Genomic DNA, 23,796 nt, shown 5'->3' on the forward strand with positions numbered 1-23,796 from the left:
CAAGCCCATCTGCCCTCCTTGCAGCTCTGAGCTCATGGGGTAGGCCAGGGGTTGGCAACCTTTAGCACCTGGCCCGTCAGGGTAAAGCTGCTGGTGGGCCAGTTTGTTTATCTGGAGCGTCTGCAGGCACGGAGCCCCGCAGCTCTCACTGGCCGCGGTTCGCCGTTCCTGCGGGAAGTGGCGCCGGCCGAGGGACGTGCTGGCCACGGCTTCCCACAGCGCTCATCGGCCAGGAACGACGAACCGCGGCCAGTGGGAGCTGCGGGGCTCCATGCCTGGGGACACTCCAGATAAACCGGCCTGGCCTGCCAGTGACTTTACCCTGACGGGCCAGGTGTCAAAGGTTGCCGACCCCTGGGCTAGGCCATGCCACACTACTATCTTTAGCTGGAAGCTCAAGCAGAGCTAGTGTGTGTCTGTATATCGAGCATGGGAGGCATGTTTCCAGTTACATTGTGAACATACCCTTTTATCCTGCAGTCTGATTCCTTGCCATGCCTACCCTCCTGCCAAGGGATCACTTCTTAATGAGAACAAACCTGGTTAGTTGACACAGCTGCCCTGTAACCTGCACAGCAAGGGAGGACAGAACCAAGACCAAGAGTTTGCAGCAGTGATGTCTCCGCCATCCAAAAGTGGAAACAGTGAATGACAAAAACAAAACCTCCTGGAAAGTTTCCCTGTGGTTACTCCACAACTTGGTGACTGTAGGAAGGGGGAGGAATGGGGGATAGTAGCACAGGAATCTAACGTACAATGGTATTGATTCAATAAACCGCTGTATTTGATCATTTTAATGGAGTGTTGTCGTTGCTCATTTGTTGAAGGATGGGGCGGTGGGGATTAGGCCAAACGGGTCACTGAGGTTACATGCTGCTGCTGGGTCTGTCATTACCTAACCGGTTGCACTGAAGCCTGGGGAGGAAAGTCCAGTTGCTAATGGATTAAAGACTACAGCATGACTCAGCATCTGCTGGCACACAGATTAACAGAGCTTCCCATCTGGGCCTTGGCCAGACCAGGACCAACGGGGGGCATAGCTTGGCTTGTTCTGGTGACCTACCTACCAGTACAAGCCCAGCTTGGGCATGCACTGGTGGGGTGAGCCTAGGCCCCTGCAGCTACATGGTTAGTTTTAGCAGAAATGGAAGCTCAGTTCTCTCTGTGTGCTAGTCATGCTGTCCCTTTGAAAGGAAGCCAGGGGGGCGCTCCAGGAGCTAGCTGGGGTCTGTCTCCAGGGCTGCAATCCCCCCACCCCACTGCAGTGCAGACATGGCGGGGTAGGAGCTAGCTGGGGTCTGTCTCCACATGCTGCAATCCGCCCACCCCATGCAGTGCAGACATGGCGGGGTAGGAGCTAGCTGGGGTCTGTCTCCAGGGCTGCAAACCCCCCACCCCATGCAGTGTAGACATGGCGGGGTAGGAGCTAGCTGGGGTCTGTCTCCAGGGCTGCAAACCCCCCACCCCATGCAGTGCAGACATGGGGGGTAGGAGCTAGCTGGGGTCTGTCTCCAGGGCTGCAATCCCCCCACCTCATGCAGTGCAGACATGGGGGGTAGGAGCTAGCTGGGGTCTGTCTCCAGGGCTGCAATCCGCCCACCCCATGCAGTGCAGACATGGGGGGGCGGGGGGTATCCATCTCCTGTCCCTGCGCTGGGAGTCCGCTCTGGGCAGCCCGGAACCAAGGCCCCAGCGCTCGTCCCTACCCGGAATGTCTCGCTGGGACCCCAGGGGCGCCTTTCCTGTCCCTCCCCCGGCGTCAGGCGCTTCCGCCCAAGCCCGGCCCAGGACGAGGGGCAAGGCGCATGTGCACACAGACTTCGCGGGAGTGATTTCTGCGCATGCGCGTCCACGCGCAGCGCACCCGCGGGGAATGGCTCATCGGCTCGCGTCGGGGACTCTGGGGCCGCCTCTCGCTGCCCTATGGCGAGGGGGCTGCCGGACGCACGCAGGGGCTGGGCTCAGGGACCTGGCACCGATCCGGCAGGTGAGAGGCGACGGTTTGTTTTCCGGCATTGTCGTAACACGTACGGCTCCGTATGCCCGTGCAACGGCGCTAACCGTCGCCCGATGATGTCATCGGCGCGCGCTCGGCGCGGTGATTACGTCCCTGTGGCTGGGGAGAAGCGCTGGTCAGGGGGCGTGGTCTGGTTGTTAGAACGAGGCTGTGGGTGGGAGGGGTGCACAGCTGTGAACGGTGTGAAAGCCCCGCCCCTTGCGCCCTCAGCCCCTCCCCTCCCCCCATCGCGGTGCTCTGGGGGGCAGGGCCCGGCCCTCTCCTGCCCCTCCTGGGGTGCTCTGAGTTCTCCAGCTGCCCACAGAGCCGCCCAGGCTTGGCGCCCCCACCCCCAGCTGCATGGACACCAGGCCCGTCCTCTGCCAGCCCGGGCACCGAGGCAAGGCCTAGCTCAGCGCCAAGTCTCCTGGGCCCTGCCAGAGCCCACCATGGGGGGCCAAGTCAAGGTCCAGCTGAGGAGCACTGCATGCAGGACTGGGGAGGCAGGGCGAGGGTTGCTTTGTGCCTCCTGGCATGCTGGGTCTGCATGGCTCCTACTGTCAGTTAGAGCAGCCTCGGCGCTGCTCTAGTTTACGCGTGGGCGGCCTACCGTCCCAGAAGGCAGTTGGAGCACCGCAGCACTCTGATCATTCTGTGGGGTGCCTGCCCCCGGAGAGCCAGTACAGTCCTGTGTCAATGGTGTACGTGAGGCTACTCTTTACTGTTCTAGTGGCTCAAGGGGATCCGCGCCCTGCAGCAGGACTACCCAGGGAGCAGAGCATCCTCTTGGCACTGGCTCTGCTCAAAACCACCCAAAGGTATGTGTCTCCAGCAAGGCTACTTGTAGGGCCTTTTACTTCACTAGCTTTCTTAGTGTAGCTGTGGTTTGCTGAGGGATATAGACCTTAAACAAGAAGAGAGCGAATGCAAGCCCCGAGTGAAAGGGGCTTGGGAATGGATTGCAGAACAACACTACACACAGAAGGTGGGCTGCTGCTACAGGTCTAAAGATCATTAAAGGTCTAAAACAATGGGGAACAGAGATCTGGCTGAACTCCTTGGGTCAGGGATCGATTTTTTGTTCTGTGTTTGTACTTTGTCTGACACCATGGGGTCCTGGGCCGTGATTAGGGCTCCCAGGTGCTACCATAATACACCTAATAGTGTACATCGCTTGGCAGGCCCTGGGCCCATTAATAATAATAATACCCCTAGTGATGTTAAAGGGATGTCATCAGCTGAAAAATCACACTTCTGTTTAAGGGTAGGTTTTTTTAATGTGTGTTTCGGGTAACAGCTGAGATTCATGTGGCTATAAATCTAGACAAATCGGCAGGGGGACTCGGGCAGGGCCCAAACCTCACTGTAACTCACTTTCTGCAACTGCCTAGATTCAAGCTCATGGCCCTTTGATAAGTGTTGTGTTGCAGGGCTCTTGCCTGCTGCCCTGATCTATATCCCCACAAAATCACCTCAAACCTGAATGTTGGGGCACCTTTTCTCCAGAACTCCCCTGTGCAGTGGGATAGTCGAAGGTAACCGATGTGAGCTGAGTGAGTGCCTCTCCTGGCTTAGTCTGCATTCCAGCCTTTGAACCACAGAATGGGGGGATGGATCCCCACTAGAGATCAGGATGTCTTTGTCTGTAGACTTTCAAAGAGTGCAATGCAAGGCATTCCTCTGTGCAGAGACCTTCCCTCTACAGAGGCAGCAACATACTAGCTAGCAGGTGTTTCTTCCTTCCCTTGGATCGATCTGTCCAAGTTAGATCCCAGAAGCAGAGATCTTCTTTCTTGGACAATGCTGTTTGGTAAATAAATGTAAAACTACGTGCTCTAATAATATCTGGTATTGACTGTTGTAACCTCCTTCTCTCCAGTTGTGTAGATACTAATCTGCCCCCTGCAGTCCATTCAGAAGGCTGTCATCAAAATCATTTCCCCTCACTTTTTGGTTTTGGTTTAGTGTCTTCCTGGTTTGCCCAGAATCTTTCCCCTATAAAGAGAGGGGGCTCTTTGACTGGACAGTGTCTGTCCAGTGTCACTGTACCTTTAAATAACCAAAACACAATCACTTTCTCTCTAAGGCTTTGAGAAGTATTTTAAGAAGAATGGAAGAAGTTCCGGCCCAGCAGAGGATGCTCACGAGACTAAAGGTAAACAGTCCTAAATCCTCCAGGGCTGGTCCTTAGGTTTTCTAAAGATGCTCAGGAGTGGGAGTTTTAGTGAGGGGCTGGATAGCGATTGCTACAGTGTGGATGTGTGTAAAATACTCCCATAGTCCATGTCCATGAGTCAGTACGTTTCCCCACCACCACTTCTCTGAGAATTCAGCCCTTGTCTTGACACCCAACTCTCTCTCTATTCGAGTCCTGCCCACCTCCATAGGATCTGCTGATGCACCTCAGTTCAGATCTGTAAAATCCCCATTGCTCTGTAGGTTTCTGAGTATAGTTGGCTTTATCTCGCTTGCCCTGTCAACCTCTTTTTAAATATTTTTTCATTAGACCTTCCAAACAGGGCTGGCTTATTTAATAAATGGGCTGGCTGTTCGGCGTGTGAACGGGATGAGGAAGTTGGGCTTCTTTATGTCTCTTCTCAAAGCCCATTGTCTGTCTTAACGCACCTTTCTTTTCCCTAGGCCTCCCTGATCCAAAAGCGCTCGGTCATGGGGGAGATGGCAGAGGAGGTGGTGGCAAGAGAGGAGGGAAGAAGGAGGATTCTGGGTGGTGGAGGCGCATGTGGAAGGTCTGTAGCTCTGTTACGGGGCAATGACAGTTAAGGTTCCAGAAGGATTATGTCCCTTTGTTCATTCCGAAAATCCGTCTCCGTCCCCACGGGGTTCATCACCCTGTCTCTTGCAGGGCAGACTGAATTGCCTGGAAAGTCCCACGTAAATCTCTTCATTAGTTTAGTGGTTCAAGTGACTCCCTGTTTGCAGTGCAAATCTGCTGTCTGGCTCTTCCTTCAGATCGCTCCAGCGTAATGTTCACCACAGTCACTCACCATAACCGTCACTTTGGACCCTGTGTCCGAAACGTTTCTGTTTGTGCCCCAGCAGCAGCCATGGGAATACAATATCCATCGCAAGCCGCGGATATAATATTCCACAGCAAATCACATACAGGGCTGCAGTGGTCAGGGCTTAGTTGGAATGGGGGCAGGGAAGGGGTGGGGCCTCACGGAAGGGGTGGAGTGGGGGCAGGGCCAGGGCAGCGGGAGGCGGGTGGTCAGTGGTGCGGCCCTCGGCCACATGAGGACTAGTACATTGGCCCCTCGTGGTCATTTGAGTTTGAGATCTGTGATGTAAAGGTTTTCCTGCCAGTCAGACTCACTGCTCCTTGTGTGGGTTTGGTTTTTAAAAACTAGGAAACTCCTAAACACAAACTTAATTAACTCAGGGTTAAGGAAGCTGAAATTGCTGTATAACCCTTAGGTACCATGCTTACCTATAGCATTGCCAGTCAAAATACCCAAGCACTGAAGAGACAGGAAATGAGCGATGGCAGAATATGTTCCCTTGGCTAAGGACAGTATCCATGTGAAAACTCTACAAATGCCAGGGGGAACCTTAGTGCTGGCCCACAGCCCGGACTCACAAGTGAGGGACGTCTGGATTGAAAGAGTTCTTTAGCTTGTCCCGTAGGGCAGGGCGAAGGTGGTGGTTGGAATGTGTAGGGTGAACTTTCCCCTCAGGAGAGTGGTGAATCGATAGAATATTGACATGAGTGATCTGAACTAGTCATTTCCTATCGCTAATAAGTGGGTATTTTAATGGCAGTGCTGTAGTTAGATACGTGACAGAAGTCACTAATTGCATCAGCTTCCTTTTTTCAGAGTCATTGGAGTTTCCTGTGAGGGTTACAAACCTGGATTACAAACCCTTTTGCTTTTTGCCTAAAGTAACTAAAAACGGTGCAGAATTTCTCTGTTGGAAGGATCTAGGTATAGTTTTTCTTTCGGGATTAACATTAGCTCTGTGAGACAGTGGGGTGGGGGCTACCTTGGAAAGGAGGCATGAGTAAAGCTATGTGACACGCAGCCCAGAGCCAGAGGTGTGGCTAGTGAAGACTGTGTGTTTCTTCTTGGTCGGATGGCCAAGGCATCCTGGGACCTGTACTCTGCAGGCCACGCCTCCATGTTCGAGGTGCGAATGGTTGATGTTTCCTGTGGTTTGGTTGGGCAGCACGTCAGATCGGTGCTCAGGCTGCCAGCGCGTCCCTTCTCAGGCAGAGTATGGGGGCCCAGGCCCAACTGCACCCTGGTGCACGAGTACAGGCATTGACTCCAGTCTGATGCACTGGGCTGCAGCTCTACGTGTGAGCGCTCAGTGTAGACAGGCTCCGCGTTCGGAGACCAGGGTGGGGCTGCAGCACAGATGCACTGGCTGTTTCTTCACAGTTAGAGCAGTCGTGCACCCCTTTCGAATCTGGTGTGCCAGCAGCCTGCTCTGAGTCATTCAGCAGCACTGTGGGGCTGGCCGTCAGGGCAGGGGGCAGCAAGGAACTGACAGTTGCTCCCAGGCTAATTCTGAATGCTGGGTGTTTATTTCCCGGTTGGAATCAGGCTGCTGACTTTTAGTGTTCTTTCCTTTCCTCCCACCCCAGGGAGAGTTCCCCTGGGATGACAAGAACTTCGGCTACCTGGCTGTCATGGGGGCAGGCGCTGCCGTGGGATTCCTCTATTTTTTTTGGCGAGATCCTGGCAGAGAAATCAACTGGAAGCATTTTGTCCATTACTACTTGGCTAGAGGATTGGTGAGGAAATGTCATCTGTGTGAGTGAGAATGGCTCTCTCCTGGCTCACTGTGCACGTTTTTCCCATTTGTCCCCTTGTTACTAGCACAGTGCTTGGGCTACTAAGTCACCTCTGAATCCTGCTGACTTTAGGCTGGGGGAGACCACCCCCAAAGGGCCGCTGGAAAGCAGTGACTATTCAGGCACCATTCTGAGGCTGGAGTCAGGGGGCAACTTCTGTTTTGATCAGGGAGAGCCCCGTTATCAGAGCATGGGCACCCCTTTACCCTCATTCCTCACTTCCTGCCAATTGTTCCCAGAGGACTGGGTGTTACACATCAAATGATCCTGTGCGAGGGGTCCCACACTAGCCCTGGGCTGCCCTTTATCTCTAGCATGTAACTTGCAAGGCCTTGTGTGCCCTGTGCCAACTGCCTCTAAATCCTGGGGCAAGGTCCCTAGGTTCTGCGGTAGCTTCATATAACTGGAGGAGAGGGATGTATTGAATTAATAATGCAGTCCCTGCCAGAGCCTCTGTTGTTTTATTTTGACTTTGTCTATTTTATGCTGTCTCCAAAATTTCAGTTTTCAGTGTGGCACAAGTTGCCATCCTTAGGGTTCAGAGTTAACACCTCATTAATAATGGGGCGGTTTGAACTTCCAAGTTGTTGTTTTAGGTTTTCTGCAGAGTCAGGCAAGCATCTCTGTGTCCATTTATGCTTGGTTCATGTTGTCCAGCGTTTCACCACAACTATGAGGTCTGGAAAGGTGTCAGTGTCTCCGTGTGTCTGTCTAAGGAAGCAGAGATTCTGAGCTCACTTCTCCCATCTGTTGTTATCAGGGGAGCCCCAGAGCACTCCTGGCTGTCAGTGCTCCAGGCTGGCCACCGACTACATCAGGATAGTGGGGGCTTCCGGGTTGTTGTGTGCACCCTGTGAAGCCTACCTTAAAGCTAGCATATTATGTGAACAGACACCCCCCAATTGTTCCCTGGAGACTGGCTCTGTGCCCTGCTTCCTCGGGCCCCAGTAATTATGGGAAGCCCCAAGTGGGGGCTCTCTCTCTCAGTAAGGCGGCACGTGGAAACTTCCCCAGACCTGTGTCCTGGTGCTGCTCTGCTGTTGGGCTGGGAGCCCCTCGCCACGCCTGCGTAACTGCCCTTGCTGCCCGCTCCCCACGCTGCTGACGCCATTCGGCTGGTCCCAGCTGAAGCGCTATTGGGATTGCTGCTGGATGGACAACGCTCAGAGTTTGTCATGGCTGGGGGGATGAGGGTGGCCTGAGCTTATCACAGGGGCTCTGCCATCCGGGGAGCATAGACAGGCTTTAATTGCACCCTCCACTTTCCAGTGGGGTTGGGTTAAAAGGACTGTTGCCTCTGGCTGCCAGCTCCCCCAGGGTGTCTGGTAATTACTCCCGGGAGAGCAGCTGCCCCTTTACAAACAAGGGCTGTACCGCCAGGGCGGGGGACGGGCAGTGCGATGGGGGCTGGCTCGCCAGGCTGGGGCTGGGGACGGGCGGTGCGATCAGGGGATGGCTCGCCAGGCCGGGGCTGGGGACGGGCGGTACGATCAGGGGATGGCTCGCCGGGCCGGGGCTGGGGACGGGCGGTGCGATCAGGGGATGGCTCGCCAGGCCGGGGCTGGGGACGGGCGGTGCGATCAGGGGATGGCTCGCCAGGCCGGGGCTGGGGACGGGCGGTGCGATCAGGGGATGGCTCGCCAGGCCGGGGCTGGGGACGGGCGGTGCGATCAGGGGATGGCTCGCCAGGCCGGGGCTGGGGATGGGCGGTGTGATCAGGGGATGGCTCGCCAGGCCGGGGCTGGGGGGGGCTGTCTCATCACCTGCCTGTCTGTCTCTGTCTGTCTTAGGTGGACCGTCTGGAAGTGGTGAACAAACAGTTTGTGCGCGTGGCCCTTGTGCCAGGTGTGACCTCGGAGGTAATGGGATTGTTTCCTAGGTGTGGGGGAGGCGGGTCTCGGCACAGGCACACAAAGAACTGGGGAGGACAGGGAAGCCCCCAGGTGAGCATGCCCTGTACAGAGCCCCACAGCACAAGCCAGGCTGCTGGGGCCACAGAGCGTCCGTGCCCCCAGAGTGGAGGCCGTGTGCGCTCTGCACGTTGCTGGTGTGCCCGGGGAGGGTGGAGAGGCCTCTGATGCAGCCGCCCTGTGAGATAGCTCAGTGAGTGCAGCAGGCAGGGGGCAGTGCTTGGTCCTGCTGGTGGCTTGTTGGGCCCAGCCGGGGATCCTGCCCATGGGTGGGGGGCGGAGGCCGATGCAGCGACTGACTGGCTCCGGGTCTGTCCCTGGTCCCTGCAGAGGTACGTCTGGTTTAACATCGGCAGCGTCGATGCCTTTGAACGGAACCTGGAGACTGCCCAGCTGGAGCTGGGAATGGAAGGTGCTCAGCGGGTCGCAGTGATTTACACCAGGGAGAGTGACGGGTGAGTGCCAGCCGGGGGAGCGGCTGGAGCCCGTGCCGGCTGCGGGTGCTCTGCTGCACCATTGTTGCTGTGTGACAGTGGCTTGTGCTTCTCTCCCCTCCCAGCACATTCCTCATGAGCATGGTGCCCACTCTGCTGCTGGTTGGCTTCCTTCTGTTCACTCTGAGACGTGGGCCAATGGGAGCCGGGCGCGGAGGACGAGGGGGCGGGCTCTTCAGCGTTGGCGAGACCACGGCCAAGATCCTGAAAGACAATGTCGATGTGCAGTTCCGAGACGTGGCCGGCTGCGAGGAAGCCAAGCTGGAGATCATGGAGTTTGTGAACTTCCTGAAAAACCCCAAACAATACCAGGACCTGGGCGCCAAGATCCCAAAGGTGCCGTCTCAGGGAGGGGTGGCTGGGTCCCCTCTGCTGAGCTGTTGGAGTGCTGTCCTGGGGGCTTCAAGGGGTCCAGGACCCTGAGCTGAGCTTTGTGACTAATGGAGAAAAGAGTGAGGAAAGGTGGGCCCAAGGAATGGCAGAGGGCAGCTCGTCCAGACCTGTGGCCTGTGTCCCATGCCTGAGCCGTGCTGCACACGTAACTCGGCCTACAGATGGGTTCCCTTGTCTCAGACGGTGCGGAGTGTTTATCAGCATGGTGCGGAGAGGGGGTGTTGTGAGTGCCCGGCTCCACGAGGAGCACTGAAGCTTTCACAGCTGTGCAGCGGGGACGCTCGGATTCACGGACGCCCACCGGGCCGGCCGGCGCTACACAGTGCCGGGCCGTGCAGTGCTGGTGTCTCTGGCGTCTGGGTTTAGTCGCCTCTCTTTTCCCCTGGGATGTCCGTTAGTTACCATGGGGACGATAATGTCATTGGTGTGGGCGGGGCTTAGTGGCACCTGTAAGTGCCGGTGAATGTGCTGTTTTGAGGTGTAGGAGGCACCAGGGTGTGCGCAGTGCAAGGCGTGGGGGGGTGGGGCCGTGGAGGGGGAGCAGGTGTCTGTGCACGCACATGGACACGCTGTCTCAGCTTCCTTCCCTTGCTGGCCCTGGGAAGCCAGCTCGGAGCCCAATGACCCGGTTCCCCTCGGGCCCTGTGGCACGGCACTGTCTGGTGATCCTGGTTGCTGTGGAGCCCTGTGTGCTAGCCGTGCTGGACTCTGCCGACATGCTGCCAGGTCTGTCCCTGTCCTGCGGGCCAGGCCTGCTACGAGTGATTCTAGCGGAGGCTGCTGGGAGGGAACCAGTCCCCAGACATGCCCCGGGGCACCAGGTGACAGGGCGCTTGGAGCAGCCTTGGCAGCGTTGCTGCCAGCGGGGTTCTGACCATCAGCCCTGCTGACGGTCCCACGCTAGCGCTGGTCTCTTTTGTCTCTGCTGCAGGGTGCTGTGCTCACGGGCCCACCGGGCACCGGAAAAACCCTCCTGGCCAAAGCAACGGCGGGAGAAGCCAACGTTCCCTTCATCTCGGTGAATGGCTCGGAGTTCCTGGAGATGTTTGTGGGTGTGGGGCCCGCCCGGGTAAGTCTGCGGCAGCGCGGCTCACAAGGGCTCCCCAGGGGAAGCGCAAGTCCCTTCTGCAGGGGTCATCTCTGGTGCTGGAGCTAGATGGTGGGGGTGGCTCTTAGCTGCCATGAGAGCCTGGGGAGCGTGGGTCTCCCTGGGTGGTGGCAGGACAGGAGGGCAGCTGGGCTCCAGCCTCTCTTCCAGTACTGGCTCTTTGCCTCCTGTCTGGGGCTGGGCAGGCAAGGGCTGGCTGGGTGCAGGGCTCCCGCTTGCAGCACCTGCGTGTCACAGAGTCCATGGGCGATGCTCTGGAACTGCTCCCTACGAAGCCAAGCAGGACTCTGGGGGAGTCTCCTCTCTGGGAGCAGACTGTCTGCAGGGCAAAAAGCTCACACAGCTTCCACCTTCCTGGGTCTGACCTCGGAGCATTCAGCATCCTCTGCCCTTCTGTGTGCTTCTCACAGTGAGTCCGCCCAGGCGGGGTCCTGGGGAAGCCAGAGGGTCCTGCCCCCCAACTCCACAGTCACACATGACTCTTAGCCAGCCAGTAAAACAGAGGTTTATTAGATGACAGGAACATGGTCTAAAACAGAGCTTGCAGGTGCAGAGAACAGGACCCCTCAGCCGGGTCCATTTTGGGGGCAGTGAGCCAGACAACCACGTCTGCACTTCACTCCTCCTCCCCAGCCAGCCCCAAACAGACTCATCCTCCAGCCCCTCCTCCTCTGGGCTTTGTCCCTTTCCCGGGTCAGGAGGTCACCGGATTCCTTTGTTCTCCAACCCTTTAGCTCTCACCTTGCAGGGGGGAAGGGCCCAGGCCATCAGTTGCCAGGAAACAGGGTGTTGGCCATTCTCTGTGTCCAGACCCCTGCACACACCTGCCCTCTAGGGCTCTGCAACGATCATACACCCTTATCCCACCACCTAGATACTTAAGAACTGCCTAGGGGAAACTGAGGCACCCCCACAGTATTCAGAGAAAACGTTAAGAACAGTCCCACTTCGTCACACTGGGCCTGCTGGCAAGCAGGGGATGGGGCAGTGATGGGGAGGCTGCCCAAGTACACAGCACAGGAAGGAGGCACATTTTAGCCAGTGGAGCCGGCACTGGCGGTTCTGAGCAGGCCATGAAGGGATGGCTTGGGACTTTCCTCCCCCCACAAGCGTAGCTGCTCCTGCTGACCCATCGTCACCCCCTTGTGCAAGGCTGGCTCAAGGGTTGGGGGAGAAGATATGTGCTCCATGGGGCATCTCTGGGTCCCATCCCACCAGCCTCCTGCTGCAGTGGAGAGCCCAGTAGCGTGGTCCTTTCAGCCTGAGCCATCAATTCCCACTGGTTCTATTCCCAAGGCTCTTTGCAAGGAGAAAGGAGTCTCGGGCAAAAGCTGGGCCTGGCTCCTCCAGGCCCAGGGCAGCTGCGTTAGCCGCAGCTCATGTAAGCCCCCTTGGCTCGTTGGTGCTTCGGGACAGTGCATGCACTGCACGGGCTGATGGGCCGGGGCTGCAGGGAGGGGTTAGCTTGGTGCTGTTGTCCTTCTCCCACCTCAGACCTGGCGGGAGCATCCCAGACCAGTCAGAGCCGTGCCTGGGGAGCCTCTGGACGCTCCGTCTCTGGGGACAATGGTGCGGAGAGGGTGACTGGCTCTGCAGAGCCCCTGCTGAATCCCATCCCTGCAGAAAGGCAGTGGCCAGTGGAGGCCTGTCCGGAGCCTTGGAACCCCAGTGGACCCATTGCATGTGGCTGTTTCAGGTTCGGGACATGTTTGCCTTGGCCCGCAAACATGCCCCCTGCATCCTGTTCATCGATGAGATCGACGCTGTCGGTCGGAAGCGGGGCCGGGGGAACTTCGGGGGGCAGAGCGAGCAGGAGAACACCCTGAACCAGCTGCTGGTCGAAATGGACGGTGAGTGAGATTAGGGTTGGAAGAGACCTCAGGAGGTATCTAGTCCAACCCCCTGCTCCAAGCAGGACCAACCCCAACTAAAGCAGCCTGCGGCAGGGCATCAGGGCGCTCCTTAGAAAGTCGCTGGTAATGCCCCAGCCCAGAGTGCCGGGTGCTCCCAGACATGCCAGGGCGAGGGGCGCTGCATGGCTGCTCAGAGCCTAGATAGTGGCTTATGCTCAAAGCTAGTGAAAGCAGAAGGTCTGGCTTGAGCAGTGTAATCTGTCTGGCCTACTGGGCCCACACAGCAATACAGCTGTGAGCCCCTCACAGCCTGCCGGGCAGTCCAAGCCCTCCCAGTCTCCTGTGCATTTTGCTTGTTCCCTTCCCCCCTGTCCTCTGCCGGTATCTGTGTGACCTCCTCCCACTCTGTTTAGGGTTCAACTCCAGCACCAACGTGGTGGTGCTCGCAGGAACAAATCGCCCAGACATTCTGGACCCTGCGCTGATGAGACCAGGGCGCTTTGACCGTCAGATTTACATTGGTAATGTCTGCCACGCCTAACCCAGGCAGCTTCGGGCTCTGCCCTCCTCCCTTGCTCCCCAGCCTAGACTTGATCATTAGCGGTAGAGAAAAGAACTGTCTTGCCCTACAGCTGCTAACGCTGCCTTCACAAAGCCAGGGGACCAGCTGCTGAGCCACTGAGTGTGGGGTGGGGAGATCTGGTTCTCGCCTTGCCTGGCGTGGGGAGCCTGCTGCCCTGTGGAGCAGATTGAATTTCCCCCAGCTTGGCTGGAAGTTGCAGGATCATCTGGCCTCTGTGTAAACATGGAGTTCCATGATAGTTGCAAGGAGTGGGGGGAACCCAGCGGGGGTTAATGTAAAACGGGCAGGACTGGAAGCAAGACCAACCCTGGCCTGGTAGATCCATTACTGCAGGCCCCTGTGGTGGGGTGTGCAAGATCCCAGTGCCAAAGGGGGTCATGAGCAACACTGGTGCCATCTCGGCTCACACTGCACAGGGCTCTGGACAGCGGCTTGTGGGACTGGGGGCTCTAGCTGTCCTCGGGGCAGCTGCTGTTGTAAACAGGCCTTTGCCACTAGGCAGCCCAGCCCGGCAAGTGTCACTGGGGGCGTTACAGAGTTTGGGGGCGTTCTGTGCACCTTCAAGTCCCCCAGCCGTTTCCAAACCATCCTGGCTGCGTGGTGTCGCTGTGGGGCTGTTATGCAGTCCGTGGGGTCTCTGCAGCGATCTCGGTACGTTGTGCGACTGGAGGTGCTCTGGATACAGGCATCACTGTCGTGTCAGGGAAACAGGGACACTTCCAGGCGGCTGACTGTAAATAAAGATGGCTGTGAGTGTTCTCTTCCAACCCGGGGCAGAAAAGGCCCCTGAACTACAGAGTCCAGTGTGGCGAGGATACGAGGTGGTGGGGAGAAGACGTCCCTGTGGAGAGCTTGTGTGGCAGTAGGAGCCCTGCATTATTCAGTTCTGAAACAGCCTCTCTGGCTCTGTTCTCACCCAGGTCCGCCTGATATCAAAGGCAGAGCATCCATCTTTAAGGTCCACCTCCGGCCCCTGAAACTGGAGGAAAGCGTCAGCAGAGACGCCCTGGCTCGGAAATTGGCTGCATGGACTCCAGGATTCACTGGTGTGTGGCCGGGAAATACCAAGTGGGAGGAGGCGTGGGGGAGGGAGCTGTAGCAACTGGCTGATCTGCTGTGATGGGAGGACAGATGCCAAGGGGCTCTGGAAGTACCTAGACAGAGCAGCTGTGAGCCTCCTGCCGTTATGGACATGGTCATGAGCTGCACAGTAAATATTCACTGCAGCCTTCCAGCTCCAGCAGGGTTCAATACACGGTGAACTGGAGTCACTGTTTTCTTCTGTCTCTGCTGCAGAGGGCTGAGTTAGCACGTCCGTGTGCTGCCCCCGTGGCAGAAGGCAGCCAGGCCTCGCCCTGTTCTGCAGGACGGCAGAGGGATCCCGGTGCTGCCCCACATTCTCTTGGTCTCTGTCCCGTTTCGGCTGTGAATGGGACCGTCCCCCACGCACTGGTCCTTCCTCGGTGGGGTGTGACGTGCGCACACAGGCGGGGATGAGAATGCTGCAGTGCTGCTAGGCCAGAGGACTCGCCTCGGCTATTCCTGAGCTGTGTTTGTATGCACCACTCTGTACAGAGCGCCCCCCTCAGTCAGGTGTGCTTGGTGGGGGTTCCACCTTCCTTGGAGCCCCAGGGATTGGAGCTGGGATACCTGAGCAGAGGGGCCTTGGTCTGCCTGGCCGGTCCTGCTGCTGGAATTGTGCTGTGGTGGGGCGTTAGCCAAGGGGAGGGTGGCGGGAGCCTGTTAGCTGTGTGTGAATGGCAGGGGAGCGCAGCTCTGCGGGTGCCAGTGAGGCAGGGTGACTGAGGAGCCCAGCACCCTCCTCTGAGGGGACTTGGGGTGAAGCAGCAGCCTCCCAGCAGGGGGTTCAGTCAAGTTCCAGCCCCGCAAAGCCCTACGCTCCGAGTGCTCCTGTGCCTGGGAGCCCAAGTGCTGCACTGGCGCCGGGTTTGCTGCTCGACACCCAGAGCCCGGGCAGCCTGGGGGACGCGGGTCAGCTCCTGTGGTGCCCCGTGCTGCTGAGGTAGCACTTGCCCTGCTGGCCGTTTCTCACTATGACTGTCCTGAGCCATGGCTGGGGGGCGCTCCAGCTGCCTTGGCTTGTCTGGGCTCCTCACGTGTGCGTGGGGACTAGGCTGATGGCGTGGCCCTCTTGTCCATAGGTGCTGACATCTCCAACGTCTGCAACGAGGCTGCCTTGATTGCCGCTCGCCACTTGAATCGCTCTGTTGCCGAGAAGCACTTCGAGCAGGCCATCGAGAGAGTCATCGGGGGTGAGGCCAGCTCGGAGCTCTGCTGGGGGATGCAGCTACAGGGGGGTTCTGGGAACCACGCAGGGCGTGGCTGGCTGCTGCAGCTTGCTTTGGCCCTGCGCACAGCCAGACAGCTCTGCTGCTAGAGCAGAGACTGACTCAGAAGGTTCGGGGCTTCTGCTGAGCCTGGCAGACGATGCGCCAGGCAAGGTGGGGTTCTCCAGGGCCCTGGGGCTCAGCCCAGGCTCAACTGGTGGTCGGGCCCTGCTCCCAGCTGAGGGGAAGGAAGAGTGCTAGGGAGATGCCCAGGCACTTCTCTTAGGGGGCGTTGCTGTCGGGGAGCCACCTCTGGTGCTGTCAGGAAGTCGACTCTGTGTCCCCCGTACTTGGCTTAGGGGTGATGCTCCTCCTCCTCCTCCCCCTTCCCCCCCCCCCCCCCGCCTAGGAGCTAAGCTGAGCACACTCCTGCTAGCCTGGGAACGCAATGGTTGGGTCCCTGCAGGGTGAGGGTAGCATCTGCAGAGCTTCCCAGGCATGGCACGAAGAGCCACGTGCTCCCTGGGGAGTCTCGGCCAAGCGGGGAAGAATCGTGGGCTGCAGCTGATGAAGGAGGCTGAGGCGCTGGAATGAAAAGCACCAAGTTTTCCCCAGGGGATGGAAAGCAGCAGGGCTGCTGGGCTGTGTGCAAACCCCAGCGCTGCCGCCCCCAGCCCTCTGCAGCCTCAGCCTGCTGAGCTAACGGTCGTGCAGCTCCTGGGCCTGCAGTGGCTCGGAACAGCGATTCCAGCCATCCAGATCTTGACCCAGCCCCGCAGAAGAGGTGCTCGAGTGAACGAACGTTCAGGGTCCCTTCCTGCGCTCTCGTCTTCCCGTCCTCCCACGCAGCCGGGAGTGTCTAGGGGTTCCTTGTCTTCCTCCTGTGGCCCCTCCAATCAGCACAGCATCAACTTACCTCCTGGCAGTGCTGTGAGTTCCTAACCCCTGAGCTTGTGTTCTAGAAACCCATGCAGAGAGCTGGCAGCTCCCATGGCCAGGCACATCCCTCTAGGGAGGAAACGTGAGGGGCCAGTGTCTCCCCTGAGCCTAAAGAGCAGGCTGGGCCTCAGGAATCATCCCTAGCCAGCGAGCCAAGGCCCCAGGTGCTGTCCCTGGCTCGGAAAGGAGGGGAGTGGGGTTCTCCCTTCTGGGTGTTGTGGACACGGCTGGGTTTGTTTCACTGGGGCAGGGGGCTTTCTGGCTCCCAGCTATGGGGTCCTGGTACCTGTCTACCCATGAGTGTCACTGACTCTCCCGAACCTGTGTCCAGGTCTTGAGAAGAAGACCCAGGTTCTGCAGCCGAACGAGAGGACCACAGTGGCCTATCACGAAGCTGGACATGCCGTGGTGGGGTGGTTCCTGGAGCATGCTGATCCCCTGCTGAAGGTTTGTGTCTAGCCTGCTCCCGCTTCCCAGTGGCAGCCTGACGGGGCTTTCCCATTGCTCTGGCCTCGAGCCTGGCGGATCTGGAACTTCACAACACGCCCTCCCCAAGCGTGACCGGCGGGGGGCTCAGGTCAGGATGAGGAGCTGGCAGCACGGATGGGCCCGCTCTGTTGACTGGATTATACCCTCAGGGCCAGACGGCTGTGGAGGCTGTTGAACATTTCGGTTGTGCCTCAGGCCATCCTCCCCTGGAGGAGAGCACCCCTGGGTGCTGGGCACCATGCAGGCAGCATTGCGGACCCCTCCCTTGCACTGACCGTGTCAAGTGCATTCATTGTCTGCCAGGCTGTTCTGGGAAGAGCATGCTCATTCTCAGGCCCCCTTCTGGCCAGCTCTGGTTTCTCCGGATAAAAGCCGGGCCCAAGGTGTGCTCTCACAGGGGAGGCAGGGGTGGCCCCAGCATTCCCTCTCGCAGGCAGATTCTAGAATCCGGGAGCCGTGGCGGCGGGGCCAGTCTCACCAGGTGCCTCGTGTCTTGCAGGTGTCCATCATCCCCAGGGGCAAGGGGCTCGGCTACGCGCAGTACCTGCCCAAGGAGCAGTACCTGTACACCAAGGAGCAGCTGTTCGATCGCATGTGCATGATGCTGGGCGGCAGGGTGGCTGAGCAGCTGTTCTTTGGGCGCATCACCACGGGCGCTCAGGACGACTTGAGGAAGGTGACGCAGAGCGCCTACGCCCAGGTAACGCCCAGAGCCAGGAGCGTGTGGTGGCACCGTGCTGCCAGGTGTCTCTGCCCGGGGGATGGGAACGGCTCTGCTCGTCCCCGTGGAACTAGCCAGCTTAGCAGGGCTGCTCTCTTCCAGATCGTCCAGTTTGGGATGAGTGACAAGCTGGGCCAGGTCTCCTTCGACTTCCTGCGGCAGGGCGAGATGCTCGCAGAGAAACCATACAGCGAGGCGACGGCCCAGCTGATAGACGAGGAGGTCCGAAGCCTCATCAACTCTGCATACGAAAGGACCCGGGAGCTACTGACGCGGTGTCACGACCAGGTGGAGAAGGTACGTGAACGGGCCCTGGTCTGTGCCCCAGCGGGCGCCAGCCGCTGGATGGTTAGCTCCTCCCACGCTGGCATGGGACACCCTGATGGGAGGGGAGAGAGCATGCTGGAGCTGCACACGGCATTTGCCTGTAGAGAAGTGTGCGACTTGTGGCAGGGAACATGTCCCTGCCTTCCCAGTGCAGAGGCTGGATGGCTGAGGAATCGGGCTGTGATGATTTTATTTTCCCCACAGGTAGGAAAGCGTCTCTTGGAGAAAGAAGTGCTGGAGAAAGTGGACATGGTTGAATTGCTTGGCCCCAGGCCCTTTGCAGAGAAATCCACCTATGAGGAGTTTGTAGATGGCACCGGGAGCTTGGACGAAGACACCTCCCTCCCAGAGGGCCTGAAGGACTGGAACTGCGAGAGAGATGAGGAGAGAGCACAGGAGAGCACCTCCTAGCAGTGAGAGCCAGCTGGGGAGGACCGTGCCAGAGCTGCTGCCAGCCCTTGCCGCTGGGTGGGCCCCGGTCTCCAGGGACCCTTTCTGAGTGCGTCTCCTGGTGATACTGCTGACGCTGGACAGAGCCATCCAGGAGGCCGGAGCAGGAGCGAGGCTGTCTGTAAATAGGAACAGCAGACAAGGCCCCTGCACTGCCGTGGTAGGGCTGGTGCACTGGCTTTCCCTCTGAAAGCTGCAGGTCCCGCCCTCTCCTCTCCCCAGGGGCCATCCTATGGCCTGGCTGGCTGACACCCAGTCAGGACAAGTGCTCGTTCCCACTGGCCGGTACAGCAGCTGCTTTCTTGGTGCTCATGGCCCAGTCTCTGTGGGCCTGTTCAGTCTGTGCAGGGTGGATGGAGCATGCTCCTGCCAGCATCCACCTCTCCCCAGTAGCTGTCCCAAAGCCAGCAACCCCAGGAGGGTGCTGGAAGGACTCCCCAGCCATGGGGCGGAGGCTGGGAGCCCAGGCGAGCAGTAGGGTGAGCTGTCCAGGAGCCAGCTCTCCTCTGATTAGCAACTCTGTCTAGGATGCAGTTACCCTAGTGCTACCACAGCATCCTCCCCGACTGTAACACCCCCCGCCCCCCCCAGCACAGCCAGCCTTGTATGAGGGAGGCCAAGGATCCCGGGGCATGTCCTATGGCTCCCTGGGGCGTTAGAAGAGCCAACGCCAAAGCGGAGGGGAGGGTGCGCAGACGGGGCAAGATCCTCCCCTGCGAGTTCCTGTCCTCAGTGCCTTCCATGCAGCCTTTGCAGGTTTGCAGCCGCACTCCAGTGAAGTCCTACTTTGCCCTCGTATCCCTGTGCATAGGCAGTGACTGAGCAAGGACAGAGGTCTAGGAGACGAGCCAGAACAAGTCCAAAGAGCCTTTCAGAGCCACGGCCACGCGCGCCTGGTAGAAAGAGCCTACCTGTGGGCAGTCACTGCAGGGCTAGGCTGAGAAAGGCCCCCCTTTCACCCGAGGCACCCGGCTCCAGGGGAGCCAAGAGCTCCGTGGAAATGGGCTAACAAAATGGTGCTAATTAAGTGACGCTGCTGTGGGCTCTGCCCCCTAGCCTGGCCCACCCACCCTGTTGGACGTTGGCAGGAGTAACTCTGGCCCTGTAGGACTCGGTGAGTTGTCTGGCAGTGTGGGGTGCTGGTAGTCGGAAGTTCCCCAGCTCAGACCCCTGTTCTGGGGGGTTGTGACTGGCCGTGTGAGTTCCTGGGGGCCTGGCAGCGGGTCTCTTGGCCTGGGGTGTCTTTATAGCACCTATAGCCATGTATCAAAGCAGAATAGCTGTTGGCCCAGACATGCCTGGGCTAGATCCTCTCTCCGGGCGGGGCGTTCCTAGCTCAGGCCGATGGGGTGGAAAGGGAGGCCTAGCTTCTAAAAGCTGAGACGTGGATTCCTTCCTTGCGTCGAGCCTGTGCCCTGACAGGGCGTGGGCTTTGCCTGCCATGTCTACCTTGCGTGCAGGGGATAGATGTGGCCTGGGTGCGGCACTGCTGTGGCATGGCGGAGCTTTGCGTTTGGGCCCCGTGCCATGGCAGTTAGCATGCAGCATCCCTGCAAAGGGCGTTTCTCTGCCCAGCCCTCTGACCATGGGCTCCTGAGTGAGCAGCATTCATGCTGCAGGCCCCAGCCGCTGGGGCCTGTGAGGGGAGGGGCATCTGCAGCAACCGCAGACAACACCCCCAGTGCAGTTCAGAAGGTGACGTTTTCATGGTGGGAGGCAGCTTTGCAAATGGCCTGAGCTCCCTGGCAGGCTGGGCTTCCCTAGCGCCGGTGCCGTGCTTTACTCCTGCCCCGCCTGCCCCTCGGCCAGGAACACAACCGAAAGATTGCAGCACCTCCCACTGCTGGAGGAGGCCGCTTCAGCCAGGCCGCTGGATGGCAGCCGTAGTGCCTTCCCCTGCAGCCATCGGCGTTTAGCTTTGGAGTCCCTTTACTCCCATTTCACGAAGGCAAATGCAGACAGCATAACCCCCATCTGTTACGCTGACATCCCCCTCTGCCTGGTCTAGTCACTTCCCCTGGCTGCAGGAGGGTCGAGCTCAGCTATTCACCCCTGGGAGCATGTTCCAGCCTTCTTGGGCTTAGGAACTGCAGTCCATGCTCCAGAGCCCGGTTCGCTCCTTGCCTCCAGGACCTACTGTCTGGGGGGCAGAGCTGGGCATGTCTGCGTGGGGGGTGGAGGGGAGCACTGATTCTCAGAGCCCAGTCAACTGACACGGGCTGGTGCTATGGAGCTAGAACTACCAGTCTAGATGCGCCAGGCTCTCCTGGAAGCGTTTCACATTCATGTCACTCCAACAGGGATGTGCTCTGCTGGCTAAGCAGCTACTGTCAGTCATTTCCGCCCCTTGTCTGCTAGCTGTCCTCTGCGGTTCTCTGACATTTGCCGCTTCCAAAGCACAAGAAGCTGGTACCCTGCAGCTCTCCTCTGACTAGGGCCTGCGGAAAAGGCCCTGGCTTACTCAGCAGAGCTGCCCACTGTTTGTTCCAAGCCGGATCTGCTGACTAGTGGTGAGAAAAGCATTTACTTCCTTTTACTCCCGAAGGACCAGGACCACGTTGTGCTAGGCACGAAATTCAGTCTGTTACGCCACTGGAAGCAGCAGGCCTGCGCCGATGGCGCAAAGAGCATCATGTGAAGGCAGGGGGAATTACATGCCTGGGGTTAATGTACCCTGGAGCCCCACCATTCCTGTGGCTGATGAAGGGAAGAATCCTGCTTGATGTTCAGATGGCAGGCTGAGTTTGGGGCACGGGCAGTTAGACAAATCAGACCTTTGCTTGTAAATGGAGCCCTCTGGCAGCTGGACTCACCACCCATAAACACGAGCCACTCTGATGGAATCCCTTTGTGACATCGCCACGGCACTGCGGCTGTCCTGCCTTCCTTTCCAGCGGTGCCATGCAGGTAGGGAGCAAGGAGGGAAGGAGAAGATGGAGCTGACTATAATTATTATTTATAATGTATTTCTTTTCACATGGTCTAGCTGGCGTAGCAGTGTGTGCTTGGGAGGGGGAGGGCAGCACGAAGGAAAACTAGCTTTGTCGTTGTCTCCGGCGATCCAGCCACGTGTCCAGACCCCCTTTACCACTTTGATAACTGCAGAGTTGTGATTTCTAATGCAGGGTGCCAAATAAACCCAACCCCCACTGTGTGGTGAGGGATCATTCCCTGTGTCAGCACTTTCCTTTCTGCACAAGCCTGAGTGACTGGGCCCCAGCTGAATGGCTGCAGGTGACTAGCACAGCAGGTCCCAGGGGAGCATTGGAGCTGAGGCCCTGGTGAAGGGACTGGAATACCAGGGTATGCAGGGCAAATTCCCTCCTGCCCCACCTCTGGCCAGTGCTTTAACCCTCTGCATAAATGCCCAAATTAGGCATCAAATCCCATGTCCGCCCAAGGGAGAGTTCACAGTTCTTGTTGAGGGATCTGCCTGCAACAACCACTGCTTTTGACTCAAAGGAGTATTATCCTTGGAGAGGGGCTCTGAGGGGCCTGACCCTTGCTGTGCGGAGGGGTGGGGGAGATGGACCTGGGAAGTCCCATTCAAGCCCACCTAGGTGACGAGTGATGTTTTTACTCCCAGCTGGTCCCCTAAGCAGGTCTAGGGGTTCAGCTCTGTGGTCCATGATGAGCGTGACTAAAGAACAGCCATGAGCTGATGCCAGCTCTGGGCTGAGAGACACAGCATTGAACGCTGAAAGCCAGGCCTTCCCAAACGTCACCCCCTTCCCCTTGGGCAGGAGCACGGCCCAGCAGCTGTGCTTTTCTGATCGTCCCCTTCGCATGCAAACCCCTGTCGACTTCAGGTGTGCAGAGCTGGGTGCAGCGCCGCTGGTGCTGAGCGAGGTGGGAGACCAAGGAAACCACTGGACACACCCGGCTGGGCACGTGGGGATACGTTTGTTTTTTAACAGTACAGAAAGCTGCTACACAACCAATGAAAAGTACAGGACAAGGGCAGAATGGCTCAACAGCTGGAGGGTGCAGGTGTGTGTCCTAGAGCTGCATCAAGACTTGGGTGGTTTTAATCTAAATCCTTATTGTGTCATGCTGGCATCACGACCTAACTGCTCTTTTAGTCTGGTGACCGGGTGGCTCCGGGCTGGAGCTCTGGGGAGGAGTTTAACCAGCTCCTGCTTTGGTGGGAGATTGTTTTTAAGAAATCCCTCCCTTGCAAGCCCCCTGCACCCCTCAGAGTTGGAGCCTTCCTTTTCCAGGGGGCTGCTGGCACTTCTATAACTAACATGTGGGACGCTGGGATAGCAACAGCACGGATCTGAATGAAAGCTGCAAACCAGCCCAAACTGCTACTCTGGGCTCAAAGCAGGGAATTTATTTTGGAAGCTGCTCCAGAAGCCCCTCATGGCTCATGTGTCAGCTGAAGCATGAGGTGTGCTCCAGCTGGCAGCTGGTCTGATTTACATGACAATCAGGAGCAGCTCCACTGTCAGGCCATGAAATTTGGGTGCAGCCCGGAGAAAGGCCTGCTGGACCCTCGTTCTCCATGCTGCAGCTGAATTTCACTGCAGCTGGACTCCACAGGGCAGAAACAAGAGCTGTGGTTCCTCCAACCCCAAAGATCTGACCCTCTTTTCCAAATTTGGTAGAGGAGAGAGAGGGCATGGTCCAATGACTGGGGCATTATTTGTAGGGCCCTACCCAATTCTCAGCCATGAAAAAAGCATCACGGACCGTGAAATCTGTATAGCAGAGGGTAAAAGCACACAAAAGACCAGATTTCACGGGGGAGACCAGCGTTTCTCAAATTGGAGGTCCTGACCCAAAAGGGAGTTGCGGGGGGGTTCACGTATTGTTGCCTTCAGCACTGGGTGGCCGGAGACTGGCACTTGTTGGTTGGGCACCCAGCGCTGAAGGCAGCTCCCTGCCAGCAGCAGCCCAGAAGTCAGGGTGACAGTACTGCAACCCCCCCCACACACACGCACAACTCCTTTTTGGGTCAGGACCCCTGCAGTTACAACACTGAAATTTCAGATTTAAATAGCTGAAATCATGAAATTGATTATTTCTTAAGTCCTGACTCTGAAATTGACCAAAATGGACTATGAAATTGGTAGGGCCCTAATTATTTCAAATCCCTTGACAGACTGGTCCGCCCCGCCCCTGCCCAACTGTTACTATTCTCACTTCGCAATGCTGCTGTTGGGCACTAAAGATGAGCTTTGCAGAGAGCTGTATGTGACTGGTTGTGCTGGCCACCTCTGTGTTGTCTCCTTTCCCTCTTGTGAACGTAGCCTCCAAGCCAGGCTACCTTGCCAGCTGGCCACTATCTGCAGCCTGCAAGGTTCAAGGGGCCAGGGGTCCTAAGCAGAGCCAGCAGTGCTGCTTCCCAGACGGGAAAGGACAACATAGCCCCGGCCAAGACACTACTGCGCACACAGAACCACAGGGAGAGAAGGCAGCCGCAC

The 23,796-nt window shown here is 58.0% G+C and overlaps 1 protein-coding gene across 1 annotated transcript; it reads left to right on the top strand.

The window, feature by feature from the left end:
• Window positions 1-1,819: 1,819 nt before the first annotated feature.
• On the top strand, window positions 1,820-18,612 carry LOC141996704 (mitochondrial inner membrane m-AAA protease component AFG3L1-like). The gene is made up of 17 exons (XM_074968963.1): window positions 1,820-1,987; window positions 2,727-2,814; window positions 4,083-4,151; window positions 4,637-4,743; window positions 6,603-6,752; window positions 8,603-8,671; window positions 9,053-9,177; window positions 9,282-9,552; window positions 10,541-10,678; window positions 12,414-12,567; window positions 12,984-13,091; window positions 14,074-14,199; window positions 15,316-15,426; window positions 16,712-16,827; window positions 17,369-17,569; window positions 17,693-17,887; window positions 18,122-18,612. Exons 1-17 carry the CDS (start codon window positions 1,874-1,876, stop codon window positions 18,326-18,328), a joined length of 2,349 nt encoding a protein of 782 aa, XP_074825064.1. The 5' UTR covers window positions 1,820-1,873; the 3' UTR covers window positions 18,329-18,612.
• Window positions 18,613-23,796: the final 5,184 nt, after the last annotated feature.

This window comes from Natator depressus, chromosome 12 (genome assembly GCF_965152275.1).
Source record: "Natator depressus isolate rNatDep1 chromosome 12, rNatDep2.hap1, whole genome shotgun sequence".
Lineage (NCBI taxonomy): Eukaryota > Metazoa > Chordata > Testudines > Cheloniidae > Natator > Natator depressus.

Bases quoted from the DNA above. Each gene is read 5' to 3' on its own strand.
- LOC141996704 (XM_074968963.1), top strand. From the start codon at position 1,874: ATGGCTCATCGGCTCGCGTCGGGGACTCTGGGGCCGCCTCTCGCTGCC. The intron at 6,753-8,602 runs GTGAGGAAATGT...TGTCTGTCTTAG, and splicing joins ACTACTTGGCTAGAGGATTG to GTGGACCGTCTGGAAGTGGT. The intron at 15,427-16,711 runs GTGAGGCCAGCT...ACCTGTGTCCAG, and splicing joins CATCGAGAGAGTCATCGGGG to GTCTTGAGAAGAAGACCCAG.